Source organism: Procambarus clarkii, chromosome 48 (assembly GCF_040958095.1).
Source record: "Procambarus clarkii isolate CNS0578487 chromosome 48, FALCON_Pclarkii_2.0, whole genome shotgun sequence".
Taxonomy (NCBI): Eukaryota; Metazoa; Arthropoda; class Malacostraca; order Decapoda; family Cambaridae; genus Procambarus; species Procambarus clarkii.
The window spans coordinates 5,844,071-5,869,376 of record NC_091197.1 but is presented as its reverse complement, the minus strand read 5'-3'; the positions used below and the strand labels follow the sequence as shown (position 1 = coordinate 5,869,376).

The window sequence follows — 25,306 nt, the reverse complement described above, 5'->3', positions numbered from 1 at the left end:
ATAATTGTGTGGATTTAGTAAGGAGCTTGTGCATGTATGCACATGCATGTGGCCATACATACAAATATACATCCATGTGCTCAGAAATGATATAGTGTATGTATGTTCACAGTGGCATACACACATGCATGTAACAGACATACTGTAAATAGTTATTGAAATGAATATAGATGGTCTTCATGTGGCTCTAAGAGGCGATAGATTTTACCAAAACCATAGGAAACTATTTGCAATATTTAAAGATCAGTATAAAAAATGGGCCTCTGAGCACAGTTGTTCTTCAGTACTGTACTCTGAATGTCAGTTGTTATTTACAAGTTGGTAATCACACATGTACATGCACACTGTACACTTGCATGCACATCTGTATGCACATGTTGTACACTTGTATGTATGTACAACTATGCATGTACACTGTGTATTACCATACATGTACACACTGTATGTACAACCAAACACGTTCACACACTATGCACAACTGTACACGTACACACTGTGCACAACTATACACAAACGTAATAAATATACAGTATTTTACAGCAGTAAGGGGCTTTACATACCATGCATGCCTAGTTTAACATTGAAAATAGTATTCACAACAGTCCTGGAAAAAAGGCCTCCAGGACTCTCCTACACAAGTGCAGTGTGTGTTTGTATTCACCTAGATGTGCTTGCGGGGGTTGAGCTCTTGACTCTTTGGTCCTGCCTCTCGACTATCAATCAACTGGTGTACAGATTTCTGAGCCTACTGGGCTCTATCATATCTACATTTCAAACTATGTTTAGAGCCTGCCTCCACCACATCACTTCCTCATGCATTCCATCTGTTAACTACTGACACTGAAAAAGTTCTTTCTAACATCCCTGTAGCTCATTTGGGTACTCGGTTTCCACCTGTGTTCTCTTGTTCGAGTTCCCCAGTATTGAGCAATTTCTTTATCTACCCTGTTGATTTCTCTTAGAATTTTGTAGGTAGTGATCATGTCTCCTCGAGCTCTATCTTCCAGCGACGTTAGGTGTATTTCATGCAGCCTTTCCTCGTAACTCCGGCCTCTTGGTTCTGGGACTAGTCTTAGTGGCATACCTCTGGACTTTTTCCAGCTTCATCTTGTGCTTGACAAGGTACGGGCTCCATGCTGGGGCTGCATACTCCAGGATTGGTCTTACATATGTGGTATACAAGGTTCTGAATGATTCCTTACACAGGTTCCTGAAGGCAGTTTTGATGTTGGCCAGCCTTGCATACACCGCCGATGTTATTTTTATGTGGGCTTCAGGAGACAGGTTTGGTGTGATATCAACTCCTAGATCTTTCTCTGTCCGTTTCATGGAGGACTTCATCTCCCATTCGGTATTTTGTTTCTGGCCGCCTGTTTCCACTGCCTAGTTTCTTTACCTTACATTTACTCAGGTTGAACTGTAGTAGCTGTTTGTTGGACCATTCATTCAGTTTGTGTAGATCATCTTGTAGCCTCAAGTGTACAGTACAGTTATGTACAGTGTGAGAGCCAGTGTGTGTGTGTGTGTACTTGCCTATTGTACTCCCCTATTTGTGCTTGTGGGGGTTGAGCTCTGGCTCTGGTCCCGCTTCTCAACTGTCAATGAATTGGTAATTACCTAAGTGTAATTACCCAAGTATAGTTACAGGATGAGATCTATGCTCGTGGTGTCCTGTCTCCCCAGCACTCTGTTATATAATGCTTTGAAATTACTGACGGTTTTGGCCTCCACCACCTTCTCGCCTAACTTGTTCCAACCGTTTATCACTCTGTTTACAAAAGTGAATTTTCTTATATTTCTCCGGCAGCTTTGTTTCGTTAGTTTAAATCCATGACCTCTTGTTCTTGAAGTTCCGGGTCTCGCAAATTCTTCCCTATCAATTTTATCGATTCCTGTTACTGTTCTGAACGTAGTGATCATATCGCCTCTTTTTCTTCTATCTTCTAGTTTTTGCATATTTAATGCCTCTAACCTCTCCTCATAGCTTTTGTCCTTCAGTTCTGGGAGCCACTTAGTGGCATGTCATTGCACCTTATCCAGTTTGTTGATGTGCTTCTTAAGATGTACAGGTTCCTGAGCCTATTGGGCTCAATCATATCTACACTTGAAACTGCGTATGGAGTCAGCCTCCACCACATCACTTCCTAATGCATTCCATTTGTCAACCATTCTGTGTTTGTGTGTGTGGTGTGTGTATGTTCAGCTTGTATGCTTGGCAAGTCAGAAAATGAGTTGTAAGTGCACTGTTACCTTTTCTTTAACTGACCCAATGCTTCCTATAGTTCTAGAGCCTGTACGTATTGGCCTATTGCACAATTCTAGCTATTTGTCTAACCTCGCATTTTCACATTTTGTTTGTACAGTACAGTACTGTAATTCGTGTACATTTTACTTAAGCCTAAGGCACCCTCCTTTGTTTTTAAGCAAATCTTTCATTATGATTTGTCTCGAATAATGTTGATACTAATACCTGTATTACACTTTAGTGTTTTCTAGCGAATATTTTGTCCTTAAATCATTCCTGCACTATTGTTTGTTACATGAACTATACTGTAATTTTATTTTCCAATTTTAATAGTGACTGTAAACAAGCATGACATAAATTTTAGCAGAATTATGTACAGTATTTTGTAGATCAAAATTTTAATTACTTGATAGCTTCTAAAATATTTGTGCACATTATGAAAAACTTGGCGGAGGTTGCAAGTGAAGTGCGTACTTCACTATGCATCGATTGCAAGTGCTTCTAAATGCATTCCTTGTACTCCTACACATGATTGTTTGTATGGTGTTTGTTCCTTAAGTACGGTTTAGTCACCCTTTTTTCTTGTCAGCTTTTGAATGCTCAGTCTTGTTTTAATTGAAGGAATTTTTATTTTCTCCTGCTTGTGATTTACTTAAGAATATTACTGTGGTCAAGAGTTTTGATAATTGAGTGTTTCTCTCCTGACAGTTCATATCATTGGCATCACATATATTCCTGCTGATGAACAGCTACCTTGTTGAGAGCGAGTGTGCATATGTGCAGCAGTATGTGCGTGCTGGGTTAGCAGAGACACACATGGTTGTATTGGCTGCAATAATACGCGATCTTGACAGAGAAACGGCTAGATCTGACTCTGGTAAGTTTTACATTGTATTTTTATAAAAGATTTGATATATTGTTGTTTGTACATTTTCATAGCCTCATTTTCTACAGAATATGTAAGTGTCATGTTGTAGCATGAGCTTTAAGATAAAACATTTTCAAAGTGATTAATTCTTTAGCTCAAATTTCCTTCATTATTGTTGTTTCATTTCACATTAACCCTTCCCCAGTGTGAAATACAAAAAGAATCTTGTAAATCTACAGAAAATTTGAATAGTAGTTCAGGAGAATTAAGCAAAAAATATTCTTGGTTATAATTTAGCAGAGTTTGGTTTAGGAATATTTACACCCAGAACACCTAGCCAAAAGCACACCAACAAATTTCTTAGTTATGTTAAGATGTTATGGTAAAATAATGTAAAAAGAATAGTTGATTAAAATAGGTATTTGGGGGGGGGGAGGAGAAATAAAAAGTTGTTTTGTCTTCCAGAAATTGCTGAATTAGTAATAACTCAAAGCAGTTTTATCTAATAAAACTAACAAAGATTTGTAGGTTATTATAAGGATTAAATTTCTAGTTTGCCCAAGTTATAGTAAAGTGTGTAGATTTGGGGACAATGGTTCTCCAGATGTTAGTTGCTATACAGGGGTACCTCACTTTATGAATTTAATCCGTTCCTAGAGATGGTTCGTAACCCGAAAATTCGTAAACTGAAGGGAATTTCCCCATAAGAAATAATGGGAAATGAATTAATCTGTTCCCAACTCCCCCAAAAATTAATTTCAAAGTAAATTTTATACCTAATTCACCCAAATCTTCACTACAAAAGTATGTACAAGTTATTACTTACCTTTACCGATGATGGCTGTTGGCGTATGGAAGACGATGAGGAGGACGGGGGGGGCGGGGGGAGGAGAGGTGTTACTGTTTGGAAGAGGAGTCCCCTTTCATTATAAACTCGGGCAGTGATGTCTTCTCTGGGGTACACACACTGGCACGTTTTGCCTGCATACCACTAGGACCTGCTTCTGGCTCACTGCTTGATTTTCTCACTAGAAATTGTTCCATTGAAGATTGTTTTTCCCTTCTTTGTAACACTTGTCTGTAATGAGACATCACATTGTTGTTAATCGGATCCATGCAACGGTCTGCTACAGCTTTATCTGGGTGACTCTTTTCAGCAAAACTTTGCAGTTCTTCCCATACTGCACACATTTTCTTAATTAATGAGGAAGGGGTATCCTCTACTGCCTCTTCTCCTTCCCCCCCCCCCCCCCCCCCATCCTTCCCCTGAAGATTTGTTGTACTGCCTAGCTAGTTCAACAAAAAGTGTACCATTTTCATGTTTGCGAATGACCTCTTGTTTTTCCTGTATGGTCATTTTCACATGTTTTCTTGCCTTGAACCTTACCACTGGCTTTCTTGGGACCCATGGCGAGATATATAACAAATTTTATGTTCAAATGGCCAAAAATAAAAAAAATACTGTAAATCCTTGCAAAGAATTCAGGCACTACAGTCACTAGATAGGAGGCACTGGTAAACCGAGGCGCGATCGTCTTGCCACCGTACACTAAGTCAGCCATACACGTATCGACAAACTCGTTTCCCGCAGTAAAGTTTGTAACCCGATTCAAATTTTAACAAATTAGTGTTAAACTGCCATGTTGTTGTTGTCTTCATACTCTTGCCTTGGTCTTCTGTCATTTGGTGGAGGGTTATATATCACTGCTACTACTACTATTGGTCCTCCCATTGTCATGGTGCCTGTTATGTAATCTAAATCCCTCGCAGCCCGGGATGACCATCTCCTTGAAACTCCATTCCTTTCTCATTAGTAGGGCCACTCCACCTCCTCCCCTTCCTTCCCTCTCTTCCCTATTATAGTGTAGTCCTGGGGAAACACCGCATTTGTTATGATTCCTGAGAGTTTTGTTTCTGCGAGTCAGACTACCCATCGGACTCAAATGTGCATCACCACCTCTGCCCAGCAGGGCCATACTTCGACAGTACATTTGGAACACATCAGACCTCTTTGCTGCCACTCAAATTAATTTTTCTTTTTCAACTAGTTTATTAAAGGAAACCCTGTGTCATCAAACACGTTGGAAAAAATTGGTCTTTGTAATAGACAAATATCCCGTTTGAAATGCTGGAGTCATTGGGTGGTGGTCAGAGGTGCAATCTTTATATAACTATATTACACCCCAGTTTTCTAACATTTTAACATTCAAAGATGGAATCTGCACATTACATGGACTGGCAGATGATGAATAACAATAATTTGGCGAAACTCTAACGTGTGCTTTGGACATCATTTAAGGAATAAATAATTTTATTTCAGTCCATCATGGACCATTATAAAGTGTTGTTGTGTTGTATAAAAACATTAATTGAATGGTATTTTCCATGGAAATGTTTATAGGCAGAGACACTTTGACACATGGAAGTAGTGAACAAGAGGAACTGAAGATTATATATTAATTACTGAAAAATATTCAGTACTGAATATTTAAATAAAGTGGAAAGAAAGTATATGGCAAAGTTAATGGAGAGAATCTTTTACAGATATGAATTTGTTTATAGTAGAAGTGTTACTAGTGCCATACAGTTTTTGTTCATGAAGTACAACATTTACAGCGGGTAATAGAGATAGTGACTGACTATTAATGCAAGAGTATGCTAAAATTGTTTAATATTCTCATGATGGTTCAGGGTATACAAGGATAAAAAGAGTTGAGGTAAGATCACTTGAGGGTTTTAGTTAGTGCTGGATAGAAATAAATGGAATTATTGAGGTCTGATATTATATAATAAATAAATATACAGTAATATTATAATATAAAACATAGAATACATAATATATATAACAAGGATATGTTGATAATGGTATGGTGGTGGAGTGAGAATAAAGCTGTTTGGAAGAGAACAAGCTTGCACTATTAATGGTTATTCAGTTTCAGTAGTATCTAGGGGTCTGTATTTGACAAGAGAAATCAGTGTGAAAAAAAAGTTATTGGCAGAGAGATGGAAGGAATAAAACTAGTGCAATGAAACCCATGGTTATAAAGAATATTACTGGAATAAGAGCAGCTGGAGGGCTGCATAAAGGATTGGTAGTGCTCACCTCCTCTTTGTTCCATCTGAGATGCTTTTATGCTCACAAATGTAAGAGCAATAGAATTAAACTAATTTTCTAAACTTTGTTATCTGAGCTCTGGCACCTATACTGTACTAGTTTTAGCTTTCATTAGATGCTTGTGTGGTTGATTGAATTGCAAATCCTGAATTAAATGCTTTGCATTATTCTTTTTATGCAGTTCAGATTTTTGTATGTTATGAAATTTTCTCGGTAGTTATTACCACATATATGCATTTTAATAATTAATGTTTCTTTATTCACACAGGGAGTCTTACTGGGTACTTAGGGCCTGTACTTGGTTCTCTGTATGATGAATTCTCATATGCCCTTTATCGCTACACTCACAATGTGATAGCGTCGGGGCTATTGAGCGAGACCTTGCAGAACACGCTCCTTGGTCAGCTTGGTGTATCACCGTGGACTCCAGATGGAGACTGGCCCTTGCAGGTTCTACCACGAACCCTCACCGTTCTAGCTCAGGTTAGCATCATGCTAGACTCAAGGAATTTATATTTTGCTTCAGTGATGCTGCCGAAGAGCAAATAACTTGGAAATTTGCATATTTTAATTACATATGTTAATAATGAATGAAATATTTAAAGAAATATTGCAGTCATAAGGAACAGCTTGAAAGATTATAGGGTGGGATGTCACATGGTATGGTATGTTTCAAAGCACTGGTGCTGTCTTGAATTATTCTAATTGTACTTTGGATTGGAGACAAGAGAGATGTGATATTCATATGGAATGTATTGGAAGGTTAGGTCCCAAACCTGCACAGTGAAATTACAACAAACTTGTTTCTTTGAGGTTATCTTTAGGTGGTTCCTTTAACTCTAAGGTTGGGGATCATAGGCATGATTAGGAAACCCACAGTAAACATCAGCGGTCATGCCTCTTCAGTCTACTGCCAACAAATATAAGAAATATATCTGGAACAACAGTAGGAACATTCAAGACTGAATTTGACAAGTTTCTGCCCGAGTTACTGGATCAGCGTGACGGGGTAACTGTGATTCTGTGCTTTATGAAGACAGCATTATAAACCAAGAAAGGCAGTCTTCTGACTAGGCTGCAGTATAAAAACTACTGAAATCATCTACAGATATCCATTCCAAGATTAATCCTAGTGGGATTTTGACCAGACTGAAACTCAGAATTAAAATACCCAAATGATATTTTGTTCTTCCTAGACTGCCATTACTACACCTAAAATTATTCTTTTGGGTAGGATTTTTTAATTTTTAACCCATTGGTGAACAATGCATTAAAAGGGGCTTTATTAAATCATAAGATGACTCTGTTTTTCATATGTAGGCAAAGTATTTATTCTGGTATTAATTATGTAGATAATCTAGAATTTCCATTTCAAGAATATTGAATTTTTTTTCCAAGTTTTTGGTAAGTGTTGGTTCTTTGAGAGATTACTAAGGATATAAGGAAGCTTAATATTTTGTTAATATTGCTTCAGATTCTACTGCTTCGCCAGCGTCGAGACAAGGATGAGCTGAAGTGTGACTCGGACACTGCCTGTGTTCTCATTTGGCAGCGTGTGATTACGACTTTAACAAAATCTGTCAGCAATCCACCTGCTCCTGAGGCAGAAACAGAAGGTACAGATAACTACCAATTTTTAATAACATTTCATCATATAATATACACTGGTCTTAAATTTAACCCTTAGTCCCTGGGAGGCAAAGCTATTAACCTTTTAACCCTTACACTGCTACAGCCTGGGCTGTAAATGCGGGGGTATAAGCTGGGGCTGGGTGAAAATATATTTGAATTTTGTGAAAATTAATATTAAATGTTAAACAAATCTCCAACTTATTGGCTTCAGCATCGTGAAACTTTCATCCCAATATTTTCAGAAATGGATTTTAGACAATTTTTTTTAAAAGAACATTTTGGAAAACGGCTATTAACTGGAACTGAGAGATAATGCAATAATAAGTAAATACAAGCACCTGTCCGATGCACAAAGAATAGTAGCTAGAAGTGTCCACAAAGTGGATATGCAGCTGGTGCCTTTATAGTATTGTTGAGTAATACATAATAACACAAATAATGAGTGTTATTATGCTCTATTTTGTTATATATCATACAAATACATTGTTCAATGGAAATACCTGTTACTTTCACCAATGTCCACATTTTTTTTCTTTATTTGATTTTGTTGTAACTTCTACATCTGGGAGAATGCATACTTTTCCATAATTATGTGAAGATAAAATTAAATTTGGTCAACAAATAAATCTGTTAACTGGCAGTACTTGGGACTCTGAATAATTTTTGGCTTATTTTTCACAGATTTTAAACTCTTTTTACTTGTTTCTTTAGATTGTTTTGATGATTAGGGACCAGATTAATACTTTTTGACTTATATGAAGTATACCCTAAATATATCCCCTAAATCATTATAATTATTATAATTGTCCCTATTTGTTTTGGTGGGGGGGGGGGGGGGGGGAGTTGTTTTTCCTAGATTTCATTTCAACACATACTGACCTAAAACTTTCATATATTAGAGTATGAATGCCAAACAATGTTTATTAAAACATACAAGTAAACTAATGAATTACAACTACCTTATACATTGTCGATAACTTCAACTTCAATTATCTCTAAAACTAGAGTTTCAACATTGAGTCAGCTTCAAAAAATCCAGTTTCTGACCGATTCTCAACAGTTTTATGTATAGTGTGCGCCGCTGTCTGTTCTACGATCCTATAAGAATGTATTTTTCATAAACTCTAAATGTTTGAGTTATAAATTTGGTTGGTTGAATTTGGTACATATTTCAAATGCCATATTGACGATTTTTTTTTTACAGTAAACTATACTGAAAATCTATATTCTAAATCTATTAAAACGAAGATCATATACTATTCTGAGAGCATAATAACACTTTATGAACAATTGGTGATATTTAACATTTTTGTAGCCGATCTGAAAATCTGAAATTTTCAATATTAAATTTTATAATTATTAATTGTTTTTAGTTATGTTGATGATCATTTAGGTAAAGTTGGAGTGTTTGCTTAGTAGATTATGCACAAAAAATTTGAAAGCATTAAAACAAGTATAATTAATTTAACTTGTGGTACCATCAGGTCCTGTCGTATATATATGCCATGCGCAGTTTAAGGGTTAAAGGGAGCTTGCCTTAATAGCCTTCAACACTGCCAGACACAAGAAATAAAAAAAATCAAATTATCTTGTAGTCTTATAAAAGTGTTCACTTGCGTTCTGACTATTGAGACAAAACAAAATCGTAGGTGACACATTTTGGCTACAGTTGGGCAAGGAAGTCTGGCAAATTTGAGGCGTTGAGAGTAAGCGTTGGAAATGGTCTGCTCCATCCACACTGTCAAGCGGAAGTTGCCACAAAGATATTATTACCTAATTATTTAAATGTATCCGATTTTTTGTTTTTCAGTAATATTATTCAATAGTGTGCAGTGTGATATATTTATATAATGTGTGAGCCATCGCTATACTCAAAAGTATGGTATGCATACAGTATTAGTGATTCAGTTATGTTCATAAAACAATAACAAATAGTTTTGCTGTTATTACACTATATACAAACATTATACATAAGCATCTGCATGTTTTGTTAACCACAACGAAATACTAATTTGGTATGGTGAATCCAGACAGTAAGAGGTCGCCACACAGTGTCGGGTGACGATCCCTCCCTCGCCAAAATTCCTCCTCCCACTATACACTCTGTTGTTATATATAATGATTATATATAGTGTAATAATTATCTACACGTTTTGTTCACCATAACTGTACAACTAAGCTGGTATGGTGTACAAACAGCATAGTGGCCACCCTACACAGCACGTCACACAAACCAGCCAGCAGACAATGCCACCTCTCTCGCCAAAATGGCTCCTCCCAACATAATCCTTTTGCTGTTATTACACTATATACACACATGTTATAAACGAGTATCTACATTTGTGTTCACCATAGTGAACCACTAAGCTGGTATAATGAGTCCAGGCAGGTTGCCACACAGCATACATTACCTTCCTCCCTCGTACCGATTACTCCGCCCGCCATACTATGCGCAGTGCTAATTATCACCACAATCCTGCTATTGCCAGAATCCTGGTCATTTTTATCAGTCAGGGGTCTTTTGTAATACTATTATTGCTAAATAATAACAATTAGGTACATATATATATATTTTGACATTTTTAGGCAATGCTGTGGTAGTCACAAGCTGAACCAGCAGTGCTGTTAGCTCATGCTGCATGCACCAGCCTTGGTGGCTCACTAAGTACGGAGGCTCTCACACCCAGGAATGTTACCAACGATTTTTGAAAAAAATGGCATCTGTTTACTAGAACCCTGAGTAAGCTGATATGAACCCCGTGTAACCGTGGGACATTTAAATCATACGCGGCACCCTCAATTGTATATGTACACCCCTTTAACAACTGTGCTGCACCAACCAAGAAAACTTGTTTGTCCACTACAGTGCCAACCAAGAAAACTTTTTTTTTCCGTGGCAAACATACCACTTTTTCTGTGGGGGGTGACAAACGTCCTGGCGGATGGCCTGTCTCGGTTCATTCCACTATCCATGGAAAACAGGTCGACACAGACTCGTTCAGTTGGCTCTGCTGGATATACTGGTACCTAGAGGTGGGACCTCTTCACATCGACTTGGTCAAGGCATCTTCCAGTGTATGTGGCGTCCTTCGCAGACTGCGAGGCCGTCGGGGTCGATGCCTTTCGGCTGGACTGGTCAAGTTGGGGATACAGTACCTGTACCTCTTCCCACCGGTTCGTACTTTATTGAAACGCGCTCACGGTAGGTTGGGTACAAAATGGACTCCTAGGACCTCCAGTAAGAGGTAGCAATCTTGACAAAAATACCAGATTTCTCGAGGATTGCTGGCAAGATCAGTTCTGAATGGGCAACCAAGGGTGGCACATGTACTTCTGGGTCCCTATCCCCTGTCAGATGTGGTGTTGAAAGATCGCTCTTAGTCAGTGAAATTCAGACCTTACTTTTTTATGAAAAGGGTCACGATATTAATGAGTCCATACATAATAAGGACCTAACACAAGGGTCGGATACAAGTGCTACAGCACTGATGAGGATAATACAGCGAGTGTATCCAGTTGTAGGGTGAGCATGGGTGGTGCTGAGCGCCACCCATGCTCACCCGTGTTATCTCCATTTTTTTTTTATAGATGATACATAAATGAAGAGTTTTCTGGATTCGGTGATGATGCATGTAGCATAGATGAACAGTGTTAGCGGCTTCCATGGTGGTCTTTTCCATAGATCTTTTCAAGAATAACTGAATTTCTTCCAGAATGGCTGAATCTCTTCCACAATACCTTACAAAGCGATTTTTTTAAGACTAGCTTACACTTCACAAGCTTGGCAACATACCATCATACTACAGGTACTAAAGCCAAAGGTGTTTGTAAAATCTGTTTGTAAAATACAAGAGAAAATCAGTTTGTACCTGGTACATAGAGAGCAAAGTAGCGCTGTGTACCATGGACTTCTTCGTTGATTATCACTCGCTTCCGAAGTACTGTGTGTGTAATACAGTGTGTCATTGTGTAAATCATGTGTGAAACCGTACATATTGTAATTTTAGTGAATTTTTTAACAAGTAATATTGCGACAATAAACATTTATTGTGGACACATTACTGACACATGTATCACAGTTCCATGGAACATTTTGAACGTTCTGATGTATACATAGTGTAAGGGACACAAATATGCATCATATATGATAAAAAAATAAAACTGCATTGGAAATACATAGAGTAAATTATTGAAAATATACTGTATTTGTGGCAACTTACAGAGCTTGAATGACCCATGCCATTAAAGTCTCATTCAAACCTGATTTTTGGTGCACAAGGGGAATGTCCCAATAAACACGGCGCATCACAGTGGTTAGGGGTTCATAGCAGACAACGGTGCTGTGCACAATATTTTTTTTAATTCTAATATCGTTAAAATGCATCCCCTGATCATTGGAAAAATAAAAACAAATTGTATAAAACATTTTGGCCATGATAGGGCGAGAAAGTCTGGCATGATACTCGTCTGGGGTGATCTGTTCCAACCAAGCCACACGAGCTAATGCCAGGCCATTATGCGCATGAGGATAATTTAGTAGATCAGAGAGATTTGGGTAGGCAATGTGAACCCCCAAACCACTAGAAACTGTAAAAAAATATTTATTGCAACTTAGTTGGAATATCATGAAAATAGCTCTTCTAGTGTGATAAGACAGGCAATGATACAGTGGTTTCTACATCTACCCCTATACATATATTAGTAAGCATATACAAATATTTCATCTAGCTTATGGCATTTCTTAAAATTGCCATTTTAACATCTGTGCAGTATAATGAGTATAAAATGATGAGGTTTTAAATATCTTTCAGACTTGAATGTGGAGCATGCTCAGCTACTATTGTTCCTCTTCCATTCACTACAACTAATGCAGAAGAAGAGTGTGCTACTGAATGTGGCCTCAGCGGTAGTGAATGTATCGTCAGTGATCAGCACGCCCATGAGAGAGACTCAAGTTCTTCACCTGGCTCGCCTCCTACTCATATTTGATTACCTCATGAAAAACTTGTATGAAGCCCCGCAAGTTTTGATAGAACAGGTTTGTTATGACTTGATTAGTTTTCCTTCATATTGAGGCACGAGACTGTAGGGATGTTGTAGGGATGCAATGCTTTTATTTTTATACAATACTTATTTTTTTCCAGTGGTTTCAGTATACTGTATTATTGTTGAAAATGGTGGTTATACTGAATCATCCAGCAGTGATTGATTAATTAATCCCCACAGGTCCAGTGGAACCTCTTCAAGCCGATTTCTCACCAGTGTGACTCCCAAACTTCAGGAAAAGATTCCGGTGCTGGGGCAGGAGGGAAGATGTATCATGTGTGGCGGGATTTGGAGGATAACTATCGTAAAAACTATTCTCATGAAGACTATGCTGTAAGACCAAGGTTTTACACTCTCACACCTGCCGAGACCAATACCCAAGACACCCCTAAGCTGGATGGTCTGGTAAGATGCTTATACAGTACAGTATTTTTTAAGTTTATGAAGATATATTTCTCAAGGCTTTGTTTAGAATAGTTCTACAGACTATTGTTACCAATGTTGTGAAAATGCACTACATTACAAATATTTTGCAGAAATTAATGATCAGACTGTACTAGCTCAGTAGTTGTATAATACCTAATGAGGTTCTGAGATTGCTGTTGGTGATTCTTGGCAATTCAGTACATATGTAGATGAGTTTTCATTGCAAAATCTTGCAGACTTCATGGTGGTCTCGTTAGTACCCCAGTTACAATTGAACCAAGTTGTGATGACAAATTACAGTTTTTTCCATTTAATTTTAAACAAAAAAATCCTGAATATTACAAAACTGTTAAGCATATTAAATGTACTTTATTCAGTTAGCCAAAGCAGCAGTTTTGCATGTAATACTATGATGCAAACATGGAAATTAATTGATCTGATTTTTCTAGGCATGCAGTTTCATCCTGGCCACTCCAGACACACTCAAGTACAGTACTCTGTATGATACACTCGTCAGCCTCTTGGGAATTGGCTGCCAGAACGATCCAAGCTTACGATGTACTAATGATTCACAGTTGACTTATCTGGGCCTTTGTGGTGTGCAGTATGCATTCTCTTTGGCTTACCGGCTACTTCTCACCATGCCACCTTCTGTGTCGGCATTGGAGGCTATGGCTGCCACAGAGACCAAACTTGAAGGGTCTCATTTGCTGCATGCTCTCCTGTGGGGCCCTCGTGCTTCACACAAGATATTTAATGGCTGGATAAAGGTATGATAAAATATTGGTACCTTATATTGACTTACTTATTCTAATGCTAGTCATTAAAAGTAAGAATACATAGTAGAGATGGTAATGTCAGTTGCTCCATACAACTTCCAGTATGGAGTAAATATAGTGACTACTTCATTGTTCCATTACTCCTGCAGTGTCAACAATTTACAAGCTTGGTGGTTTTTGCTTATCAATACCAGTACATTTGTTTAAAGTTTGCTTGTTTACATTAGGGTAACATTGCCAGTACAGTACTGTAATGATTAATGATAAATATTAAAAGACCGTTCTTTTTTCATTATTATAAATGTTAAAAAAAGATACAAATCAATATTGGGGAAAAAATAGGGGGATCATTTTTGGATGTATTTTGCAAATACATCCTAACATGTTTTCTTGGCAAGTATACCTAATAGTTATGTTTAATATCTTGTATATTGTGAGCATTTCTATTTCGTATTATGTTACTCTACCCATTATATATAATTATATATGTTACTCTTTATTCTATAATTCTCGATATTTTTCCTTCTCTGTTTGAAAAACTGTTTAATTAATTAATTTTTATGGTTTACAAGGAAAGTTCATTTATTAAAAGTGAAGCAAAAAGTATTAAAAACTAAATTCCATTGGTGATTATGTGTATTGGTTGTATTGAACATGATATTCTTTCTAGTGTATGTTTAGGGCCTGGTAAAAAGTTACTTAGGCTGTTTTATATTATGAAATGTTTATAAAATTTTTTTTAATTTTTTTGCAAGTATTATAATGACAGGTACTGTATATGAAGGAAAGTGGGCATTATTTAATTTTCAATTAATCTTACATCCTCATTCCTTTGTCACTGGTAACCAGACAGAAAATGAGGTTGTGAAAGAGGTAAAGGAAGGGAAAAATTAAAAATCAAAACACACAAAAACATGCCATTAGGGTAAATAAAGATAATTAGAAAATACCATGTTATTATTTTTCTTTAGGTTCAAATCCCTTCTCACTAAAATCTACTGAAGTCTTTTCTAGGTGGTGGTGAAGGTAGTTGACCTTATTGCAGGGTAATGTCATTGCTATACTCGGGTCCTGTGTTGCATCACAATTCTAGAGAGTAAAAGAATAAGCATAATGGTTTTGACAAACAAGCAGCTGCTGATTTAGGCTTAGTTGGTATCTTGATCTTAGTTAATGTAAATTTATTTGTCCATTGTAATGTTTTGTTCAGATATAATATATATATATATGTACTGTATATGTGTTTTTTCCAGGATGGACTCGTTCGCCAGAGCTTGACCACTCAGAAGGCAGATGCCTTATTGAAATCTGTTGCAAAAACAATGTGCAATTTGAAGCATGACCTAAAAGTTGCCAATCATCTAATTACATCTTTGTTAAGCAAGGTAAGCTGCAGTGAGTTCTGTGCATGCAATTATTTGGGGTAAGCTCAAAGTATCCAGTTTAAACACTCGACTCGCTCATCTGAAAATGAAGAAACGATGACTTTTTGGACCATCGTGGACCATTATCAACTAGTGTCCAGTCTTCCCTATGATCTTTGTTGTGGCATTTTGAATCTGCTTATGTTTTTGGTATCCACCATCTTGCTTAAATTTTTCCAACTGTCCACAACTTTGTTCACAAAAAAAAAAAAAAAACAACTTGTGAAAATCTGTTCAGCACCTTTGTTTTCTAAGCTTGGGTCCATGGCCCCTTGTTCTAGACGTTGCAGGTTTTAAAAATTCCTCCTTGTCAACTTTGTCGATTCTTGTTGAAATTTTGTGGTGATCGTTGTCGTAAAGCAAGTATTTAAGATGCAACCTACTTGTCAATTTTTTTTGTTCTGCATGTGTAATAATGACAGAAAGATTTAAAAATACAAATACCTGTACTTAATTTGTTAAAATATCTTCAGGGCTACACTGCAATGGTGGGTGTGCCACTAATGAACTTGGAGCAACTTCCAGCATTCTCGGATCTCTACATGTTGGATACTGTGTTAGTACGCCTCCAAGTTACTCTAGATGAGGCTTGTCAGAAGGGAGATATTGATCTCCGCTCGTGTGATGGTGCTGATCTTCTCCGAGCTTTGGATATATCTGCAGATCAACTCCCTATTTCTGGTCTCTTGACTTTAATACAAGCTTTAGCTTGTGCAACAAGGTATGACAAGACCAGAGCTACAGTATGTTAACTCAAATTGATTTCTATCAACCACAATTTGTGTCTTGGGTGATAGAAATTGCCTCTATTCAGTTTTAAGAGACAATAAAATACTAGTATGTCAGAAGGGCTGGATTCACCAAGTACTGATAGCCACGAAGCAGATCAAAAGAATTAAATCTTCCATTGTAAGGGCACAGATAGGTAAGAATGCAATTAGTGACAAGTATAGGCAAGGGAACTGTGCCTTACATCTTGACATAACAAATAATCTGACATGAACTTAGAGGTGAACAAAGACATCAGACTACAGTATACAGTGTAGATGGAATTACAGTAAGAGCGCACATTTGGAAACTAAGGTCACAAGCAAGCCAAGGAGACACGTGACAGTACCTGTTTTATACTGAAGTAATGAGTAATTAGGGGAGGTTGTAGTTATGGCAAAATCCATTTGCAGTTTAAAGCTTAGTTATGCTAAAGTGTAATTTTTGGCTTGGTTTGCCAAAAATCCCCCATGTCTAGGCTTTGGTTACTGCAAATCCTTTCATTGCTATAAAAGTAAAAAGATTTTTTTTTATAGCTAGATTGATTAAAAAATCTAAGCCTTGTCTATTTTATTCTGACAGTGTATGAATTACATGTAAATTCAGGGATTAGTCTCCTTGGTAAATATTTGTAAGTTCATTAGCCCTTTTCTGGCTTTAGTTTTGATTGTCCATGGGACGTGGATAATATAGGCATTTTAATATTCTTAATAAATCAAACTTTTTATATTAAGTCAAATATGAAGACAATCTTTTTGTCAACTTCTCTCCCTCCTCTCCCCTCCCCCTCCCCTCAATTTCTTGCTTTTCTATAAAAATTCCCATTTTTTTTCTTGTTCAGTGTTCCATGATAGGTAGCTTTGCCATTCAATTTTGGTCCAAGCTCAATAAGTCTAATTTTAGACAATACAAATGGACAGTTTAGTTTCCTTAAATTGTTTTAACCTGTAAGAGGTTTAACGATTATATTGATGTTGAATAGCACGGTCACTCGGTTACCTTTTCATTGTGTCCAGATGGAGCCTTCTACAACAGATGAACAGTGTTCTAGAAGAAGGAAGCAAACTTTCTCCAGAGGCTTTAGATGCCTATTGTTCTGTGTTAGCTGTGTCGGGAGGCCACGTTCCTCGTGCTGGGCCACATCCCCCGTGCCTTACCCGTGCAGCTCTGCCAGCCCCACTCAAAACTGCTCTTGACAACTGGAATGCAAATAACATGACTGATTTTCCTGCAGTTCATGCATGGGTAAGGAATAATATGAAGCCTGTTTTTTTTTAAGTTCATAAAATGTTGTGTATTTTGAGTACACATGGGAAGGTATAATCATCATGTACTTTTCTATTCTAAGACTGTATTCTATACATGGTCATTAACTTGTTCCTCTTAAGATATTGTATACAAGCATTGCTTTTCATCTTTTATCGTATGTGCTTGCCATGCCATGTTTTGAGTTCTGTGGATTATCCATATTGGCCACAAATCTTTCCTCAAATTTCACGGGCATTTTAAATAGCAGTGCTACTCTCTCTCTCTCCCTCCTGTCATTTCTCTGTACTCTGGTCATTTGTTAGCTCCTTGGAAAGGCTAAATCACTATAATTGTTGTAGGTGATATAGTGGTTCTGAGGGGCTGCCAAGGGGAGAAAATAGAATAGAACAGGAAAGGAGAGGGAGAAGTACTGGGATTGAAGTTGCATCGAGGGCCATTTCTGTGGGGAGCCCCTATGGCTCCCTGGAGCTTATCGGGCTAATGTATGTTATATTAGACTTGAACATTAGCTAAGGAGTTCAGATCTACCAGAGACCAGCGCCAGAACCTGGTCCCTTCAGAGAGGTTTCAGGAAGCAATGGCCCTGGAAAACCTCCTTGTGGTTGGGGTTTTCCTTATCTGCCATCGGCTGGGGTTAGGCACCCAGAAAGATAGGCATAACAAAACAAACCCCACATGGTAAAAAACTAAAACAGAAAACCAGACAGAGAGGTATAAACTCCCTACAATCCCAAGGAAACGAGCAAACATCACACTTTACTGCCGTGCCAATTGTCCGCACAGCCCTCCCCACCCCGAGAGGGAAAGGTTGGGGGGGGGACCCTGAACCACGGCTGCCTAGCATCGCTTTGGAAGTTAAACTTCAACCAATGCGAAAAAACCGCCAACCGGTGGGAGGGAGGGTTGCCAGGGAGTCTCCGGGGCTCGCCCAGTAAATGGCGTTTCATTACATTCAACACTGGTTTTTTTAAGTGTCCAATAGTTAAGAGGCAGCAGCAACCTCCTTGAAACTCGCCTTGTTTAAGGTTATATAGATGTGATTGTGTAGTGTGCAACCTCAAGTCTTTGAATTAAGAAGAGATTGATCTGTGAAGTTGGCGTTATTTACATTGTGTTTGCAATGTCTTTCACAATCATAACGTAGGATAAAAACCCACACGTGTATTTGTGAAATTTATGTAGGGAATTTACAGTCTTTCACATTCTCCCGAGTGCTATGTCATGGTCTGAGTGTGTGATTAGGACGAGACTTACATCTCGACAAAAAATGAGGCCGTGATCCTGGGTCCAGTCCTCTTGTCCTTCCCGACTGCCTGACCCTGTCGCCTTTATTCCCGACTGCCGATGTATCTTCGGTAATGTTATCTATAGAAATACAGTATATGGTCATGTGTCCTTTCTGTTATCCTGCTATTTTTGGGAACTGGAGTTATTAATAGGTGTTCATCTAGATGCTATCCCTCGTAACCCTCTCCATTCCCGAAGGAAGGAAGCTAATGGGCCTGCTTTCATTTGTCCATTGAATGATAGCAGCCAGGATAGCAGCCTCATTAGACAGATGAAAGTCTCGTCCTAATCACACACTTGAACCTTGATGAAGCACTTGGGAGAATGTGAAAGACTGTAAATTCCTTACATAATTTTCACAAATATATGTGTGGGATTTTATCTTATTGTAAATTGCTCTTCCCTGAAGTTTTAGCAACTGCTTCCTTGTCTTAAAATTAACGGATGCTGGTATATAGATTTTCTCTTTAAGCCGCTGATACCAGAGACTGACATTGATAGCTCCACATTATAAAGATACACACACTTGTAGACAAAAGGGAAATTAATAGGCGAGGTAATGACCAAACTATACGCCAGAAGACGAATAGACATTGATGTTTCGGTCTGTCCTGAATACAGGATGCTCGCCTTTCCTTGTCAATGAAAGGCGAGCTACAGGGCATGCATGTGTGATTCACAAAGATCTTAAGAGAGGCCATGGAAGAGCAAGATGGTTATGTACTCAAGTAGAAATATACATGTAGGTAGGCATAATACTGTATATAGGTACTGTATATGCAAGAATTATCACAAAAAACACATGATATACGGTATATAAATAATGTGTGTAAATGCTATAAATAATTTTGTTTAATTTGTAGGTAGATACAAAATATCTTGGGCTTTTGAATAATTGAATAATTTGGTTAATCAAAAATATTTTGGTATAACCCTATTAGTCATATTTAAAGTAGTTTGGTGAACTATAGATGCATAATTAACTGGCATCAGCTGTGTTTGTTATACTCTACTGTATAATTTATTTTCAGCGTAACAGCATGAGTGGAGATGTGCTGCCAGGAGAGACTTACGTATCTGGCGTTATAATGGGACACGTGTCGACTCTGTCTGCTCAGCCAACCTTCACCATCAACTTGGCACTAAAGCACGTCATGCATACCCTTGTCACATTTGCAACAGATCTGGCAGGGTATGTTACACATCATAGGTGACAACTTTAAATTACTTTATTACTGTGATATGTGATTAACCCTTTTAGTGTTATGTCTGTTGAATAGTGTAATGGGGTAACTTCTCTTGACTACACATGTAAATCAAAGCCAACTCCTTCCTGCATTAAATCAAACGTTGAACATTTCCATTCACTCGCATAAACTTGTATACTGTATGTGGCATCATGCTTTTTACCTGGAAAAGGTCTTTGATTCAACATTCATGCCATCAAGAGAAAACTGAAGTGAATTGAATGGGGGGGGAGAGTCTTTTGCCTTCTAGATTTAATTTCCAGCAGTGTAGAGATAAAGGTTTAGTATTCCCATTCCCAATAGATTACTGTTAAAAAAAAACGGTATTCAATAGACTAAGTTTTTCTGAAGTCTGTTAATTGTTTTTTCCATATACTACTGAAGTGTATATGTATACTGAAGTCTTCTCTTTCCACCCCTTTTCTACACTTTTTTTTTTCTTTCTTACTATCTTTCTCTCTCTCCACTCAACTATTTTTTTCCTTGCTTAAATACTTGTCTTCCACTTTCATGCTTTCCCTTGCTTCATCTCTGCATATTAAATGCAATACTGAATTTGTGCAGGTGGTGTAGTGATGATGATAAGACAGGAGGCCTCCTGACAAGTACCCTCGTGAGCCTGGCTGTTGATGCCACATGTGACCATGTCTCCGAGTGTGTGTCTGGTGCACTTGATCGCCTCCTACCTGCTCAGGAAGGTGGCGACTCCTCGACTTCGCCAGATCCTTTCCATCTCGCTCTATATTCCCATTTGCTAACACACGTCGAGTCGCTCCTGCAGTCTGCCGCAACTTGTGACGGGTGAGTTGAAGGCCAGTGTGTTCTTTTTCATAACTTCATATTATGACTATATAACTGTCCAGCTTTCTGCAGAAAGACAATGAAAAGTTTAATAAACCTCCAATAGTATATAAAAAAGTTAAATGGCAGTATTTAGTCTCGATTATAAGACGAGGAAAGGAAAATCCGTGCTGATTTCTATTTAGAGAACCTGGAACTGCCCCCAATCTTGTTTTCTGCCCACCCCAGAGTACAGTATAATGGAAGAACAAGAACTCTGAAATAGATGGCAGTACTGTTAGTATGGTGACCTTTCTTATTGATGACTAATGTTCACAAATTTAATGCAATTTGTTTTATTTTAGTTTTGACTAATCTTCACATTTTATATGCTTTTGTAGAGTTGTGGATGAGCAGATTTTAGAGGGATGCACAAACTTCCTTGAAGAACTGTTAGAGGTACCTACAGGGAAATTGGCGCTCGACAAGTTTCTTGCCGAGTCCCACTTTGCATCGGTTCTTCTCAGTCCACCTATTGGTGGAGATGTAAAATCTTCAAGTCTCCCAACTCACATTATCAAGTTCTTCATTAGACTATTCCAGCTTGGTGAGTATTTGGCAGCTGCTATAAATTCTCTCATCTTCCTATGTCCTGAGTATGGTAGGTAGAAGAATTTACAGAATTTTACAAACATATACAGTACTATTCTTGATTTTGTATAACTCTGTAAGAACCAATTATTTGTTTGAATTTTGTGAGTAATTGCACATAGTATAGGGAGTGGAGGCGATAACAGGCCAGTGCAACGGAGCTGCCTAGGGTTTTCTCCGTTTCGCATTCCTTAATACTACACTGAAAGTATTCATGGCTCATAATGGCAGTGAACTTTAGTATTAGTGCATGGCATATGTGGAGTACATTAATTTTCATGTATGTACATAATACAGTTCTGGGAGAAAGTGTGTAGATAAGTTGTATTGTCATGCATGAGAAGTCTGCAAATGCTAAATAAGGATGTTTTGTTTTTCTTTCATACAGCTGAGAAAACCCCAACTGATCACACCTTGGCTTCGGTGTGTAGTCGAATTTCCGTGGGGTCATGGCTGGAGTCTGGGATACTTCAAGGATGGCTCTCAACACATCTGTTGACTTCTACACCAAGCAATGATGCTGAAGCATCACCAAACAGCTGGCAGTTGTTGAGAACGCTTACAGCTTATATCATTACTCAAGATACACAGAATGCAGAGGTACAGCATTGTAGATAAATATTGGTGTAAATTGCTAAGACACTAACATTTGATTAAAAATGTGAATATATACCATATAATATCTAGCCAGTTGAGAGAGCTGTACCTTCCTCACTATCTGGGAGGTCCTGATCTGTGAGTAGATGTATGATAGGATTGACTAATCAAACTTGCAACTGCTAAGAGCCTAATTTATATTAAAATATTAAATATTGAAAGTGTAGTACTGTACAGTAGTATACCAGTGCTTCTGTTTTAAGTATAGAAAAGGCTTGATTAAAATGGTTTAGTTGGTAATATAATGTCTGCAATGCCTTGTGTATTTTACTTGACATTTTTAAATTAACAGGAGGTTGCACATGGTCTGTTGAGGTCCCTAGTTCCACTAGGATCATCTCTAGTTAGTGGTGGGAGCGAGGGCTTGGCTAGCATGACCCATCTGCTGTCAGTGATGTCGTCACTAGCAAGTGCTGGGTCAGGGACGGGCCATGTCACACTCTTCAGGGCTGCTACTCAGTGGGTTACTCAGTGGTAAGTGCTCGCTCTCCTAGTTGGTTTCTTACCTAAACTTAATTTGCAAATGATTTGTGTTATTCTTAGTTTTGTGTGATGACTTGCATCAATGCTTAGTTTTTGTATCTATCCTATTTTTATGTAATGCTTGGCATTGGTAATCTTTGGAGGGACTTTTCTCTCTGGCCAAAAACGAGTATCGACCATCCCTCATGCTCGCTAGCTTGTTCCTAGGTAACCATGGCATGTTCGGATCAAACACCTGTAAGTCGCATCGACCCTAGCAAATTCTTAAAACTCTATTGGGGACCAGAAGTACAAGTACATTGAAAAGCTCTGTACTTCGGGGCACAGTCTTTGCACCATTAGCTTTTATCTTATTCTCATATCAGATGTAGAAAAAAATAAAAGTTAGATTCATGTCATTTTCTGACACTGCAAAAATCAGCATGAAAAATATTTGTGTAAAACAAATTGAAAACCTACAAGCTGATATCATTGAAGTTTTTGATTGAGAAGTAGAAAATTACAAGGTTTAACAGGTTTAACCACTGTGCTGTGCCAACCGAGAAAACCCCTTTTGAATATTTCGTACCCATTCAAAATGTGTGTGCAGTAGGTTGTGTACGAAATGAACTCTTGGGACCTCTATTGAGAGGCAACCATCTTGGAAAAAATTCCCAGAATGCCCTTGGGTTGCTGGCTGATTAGTACCGAGTGAGCAACCATTGATGGCGGATGCGCCTCTGGCTCCCAAACACCTGTCCGGCGCGGTGTTGAAAGATCGCTCTCGGTGAAATTCAGACCTTGAATTTCATAGAACACAACGAGTCATGATACTGATCAAGCTAGACACAATAAGGACCTAACACAAAGGTCGGATGCAAGTGATACAGCACCGATGAGGATGATGTAGCAAGCGTATCCAGTTGTAGCTCCGAGTGCCACCCTTGCCATATCCACTTTTTATAGATGATACACAGATGAATCGTTTTCTTGGTTCAGTGATGAAGCATCGGATACAGGTACCATAGATGAACAGTGTTAGCGGCTTCCATGGTGGTGTGTTCCGTGTATTTTCAAGAATAGCAGAATCTCTTCCCGATTGGCTGAATCTCTTATCTGACCGTGGATACTAAATAATGATGATACAAGAGCAAATAGACCACCACAGGATAGTCCAAATAATGGCTAATTACTTTTCTAGAAAATATGGGACACTTAAGAGCTAATGTCAGGTGAAGGACTGAAGATTGTTGGCAACGCAAGCCGGCAGCTTATGTGATGCTGCCACCTGCTGGTGGTCAGTCATCATCAAGGAGTGTGAGGCCTAACTACTAGATTGCTGCACTTTTGCTTTAACTTTTTGGGTTTTGTTTCTTGTGTGGGTGATGTTGAGTCCTCTGCTCCTTGCTGCTCTGTGAGGGGAGGTGGGGGGGGGGGGGGGCAGGTTTTGGCTTCAGGGTCTCTGGTAGGCATTTCAGGACTCTGAAGGGCTAATGTGACTTACAGGTGTGTGAAGTTATCTTAGTGTGGCTGTAGGGAACCACTGTTTGGCCCCATCCACAAATTAACAGTTACTGATAAAAGGCTTTGCAAATTTTCTGCTTCTAGTAGTCAACAATTGACAACTGAAACTTAAATAAATTGATTTTTGATTAGTGGATTTCATAGTTAAGCAAACCAAATTGAAATGTAGCTAGAATGGACTAGACTATCTTGGTAAAAGTTTATTCATGTATTAAAATTATAAGCACAAAAGTATATAATTGGCAAATGTACCAATCATAGTTTAAATTATTGGATTTTTTTTTAAACAAATGGACAAAACATTTTCATGTATCAATTTTATGTACAATGCAAATCAATAATACGTCGGTAACTGGCAGAGTTACACCAGTTTAAAAGATGTCTGTCTGTTAGGATGATGGTGCCTTCTCTCCTATACCATGTGATGGCTCTGTCAACTGCAGAGTTGTAATGAAACCAATAGTTTTGATCATATTTTCTAACTTTACATATTTGTGTGAAAATGAAAGTTGTTCTTGCAATTATTTTATTAGTTTTCAAGTGTGCAATCATTATAGTAATTTCTTATCCCACAGCAAGCAACACTTAGAAGGGGAAAGTGACAAAGGACTACTGGAGGCAATGTGTCATCTACTGTCTTACGTTAGTGATGTTGTGGCAGCCCTTAAGGTAAACACTAGAGTTCATCTGAATGCCTATTGTTTATGGTGTGTAAATTTCATAATGCCTTAAATGTGGATTATTGTATTTTCACTTTTAAACAATTTAATCATACACAATAGTATGTTGCTAATCATGTGTGATGAGTGTTTACATTTTAAATTATTAAAGTAAATATGAACTTGTTTTGATGTCATTTTAGCATGAGTTGTGCTGCCGATTGTTGTCTTATAATTGTGTCCATTTATCTACCTGGAAATCACTTATTACTATTCTTATTACCCTGTTATATGAACATAAGAATGTTAACAATTTAGATGATTGTCAATTTATGGAATGTTTTGAGTGGTATGTTACAGGAATACACTGGTAGACCTATTATTTGTCTTTTGGTTATATATAACAAATCCAACAGTAAATCATTTGTAAAGAATCTCAGAATAATCATTGAATTGTGTCAATTTGA

General features: G+C 37.9%; 1 protein-coding gene across 1 annotated transcript in view; it reads left to right on the top strand.

The window, feature by feature from the left end:
* Positions 1–25,306, top strand: part of LOC123764715 (E3 ubiquitin-protein ligase-like protein poe) — a 134,778-nt gene that overhangs the window by 19,321 nt on the left and 90,151 nt on the right. The window contains 15 exon segments of the mRNA XM_045752768.2: positions 2,954–3,122; positions 6,497–6,711; positions 7,703–7,844; positions 12,672–12,898; positions 13,087–13,311; positions 13,782–14,102; positions 15,365–15,496; positions 16,009–16,256; positions 17,320–17,548; positions 19,891–20,051; positions 20,671–20,907; positions 21,288–21,493; positions 21,926–22,137; positions 22,487–22,668; positions 24,756–24,849. Of these exon segments, the coding sequence (XP_045608724.1) occupies positions 2,954–3,122; positions 6,497–6,711; positions 7,703–7,844; positions 12,672–12,898; positions 13,087–13,311; positions 13,782–14,102; positions 15,365–15,496; positions 16,009–16,256; positions 17,320–17,548; positions 19,891–20,051; positions 20,671–20,907; positions 21,288–21,493; positions 21,926–22,137; positions 22,487–22,668; positions 24,756–24,849 (3,000 nt within the window).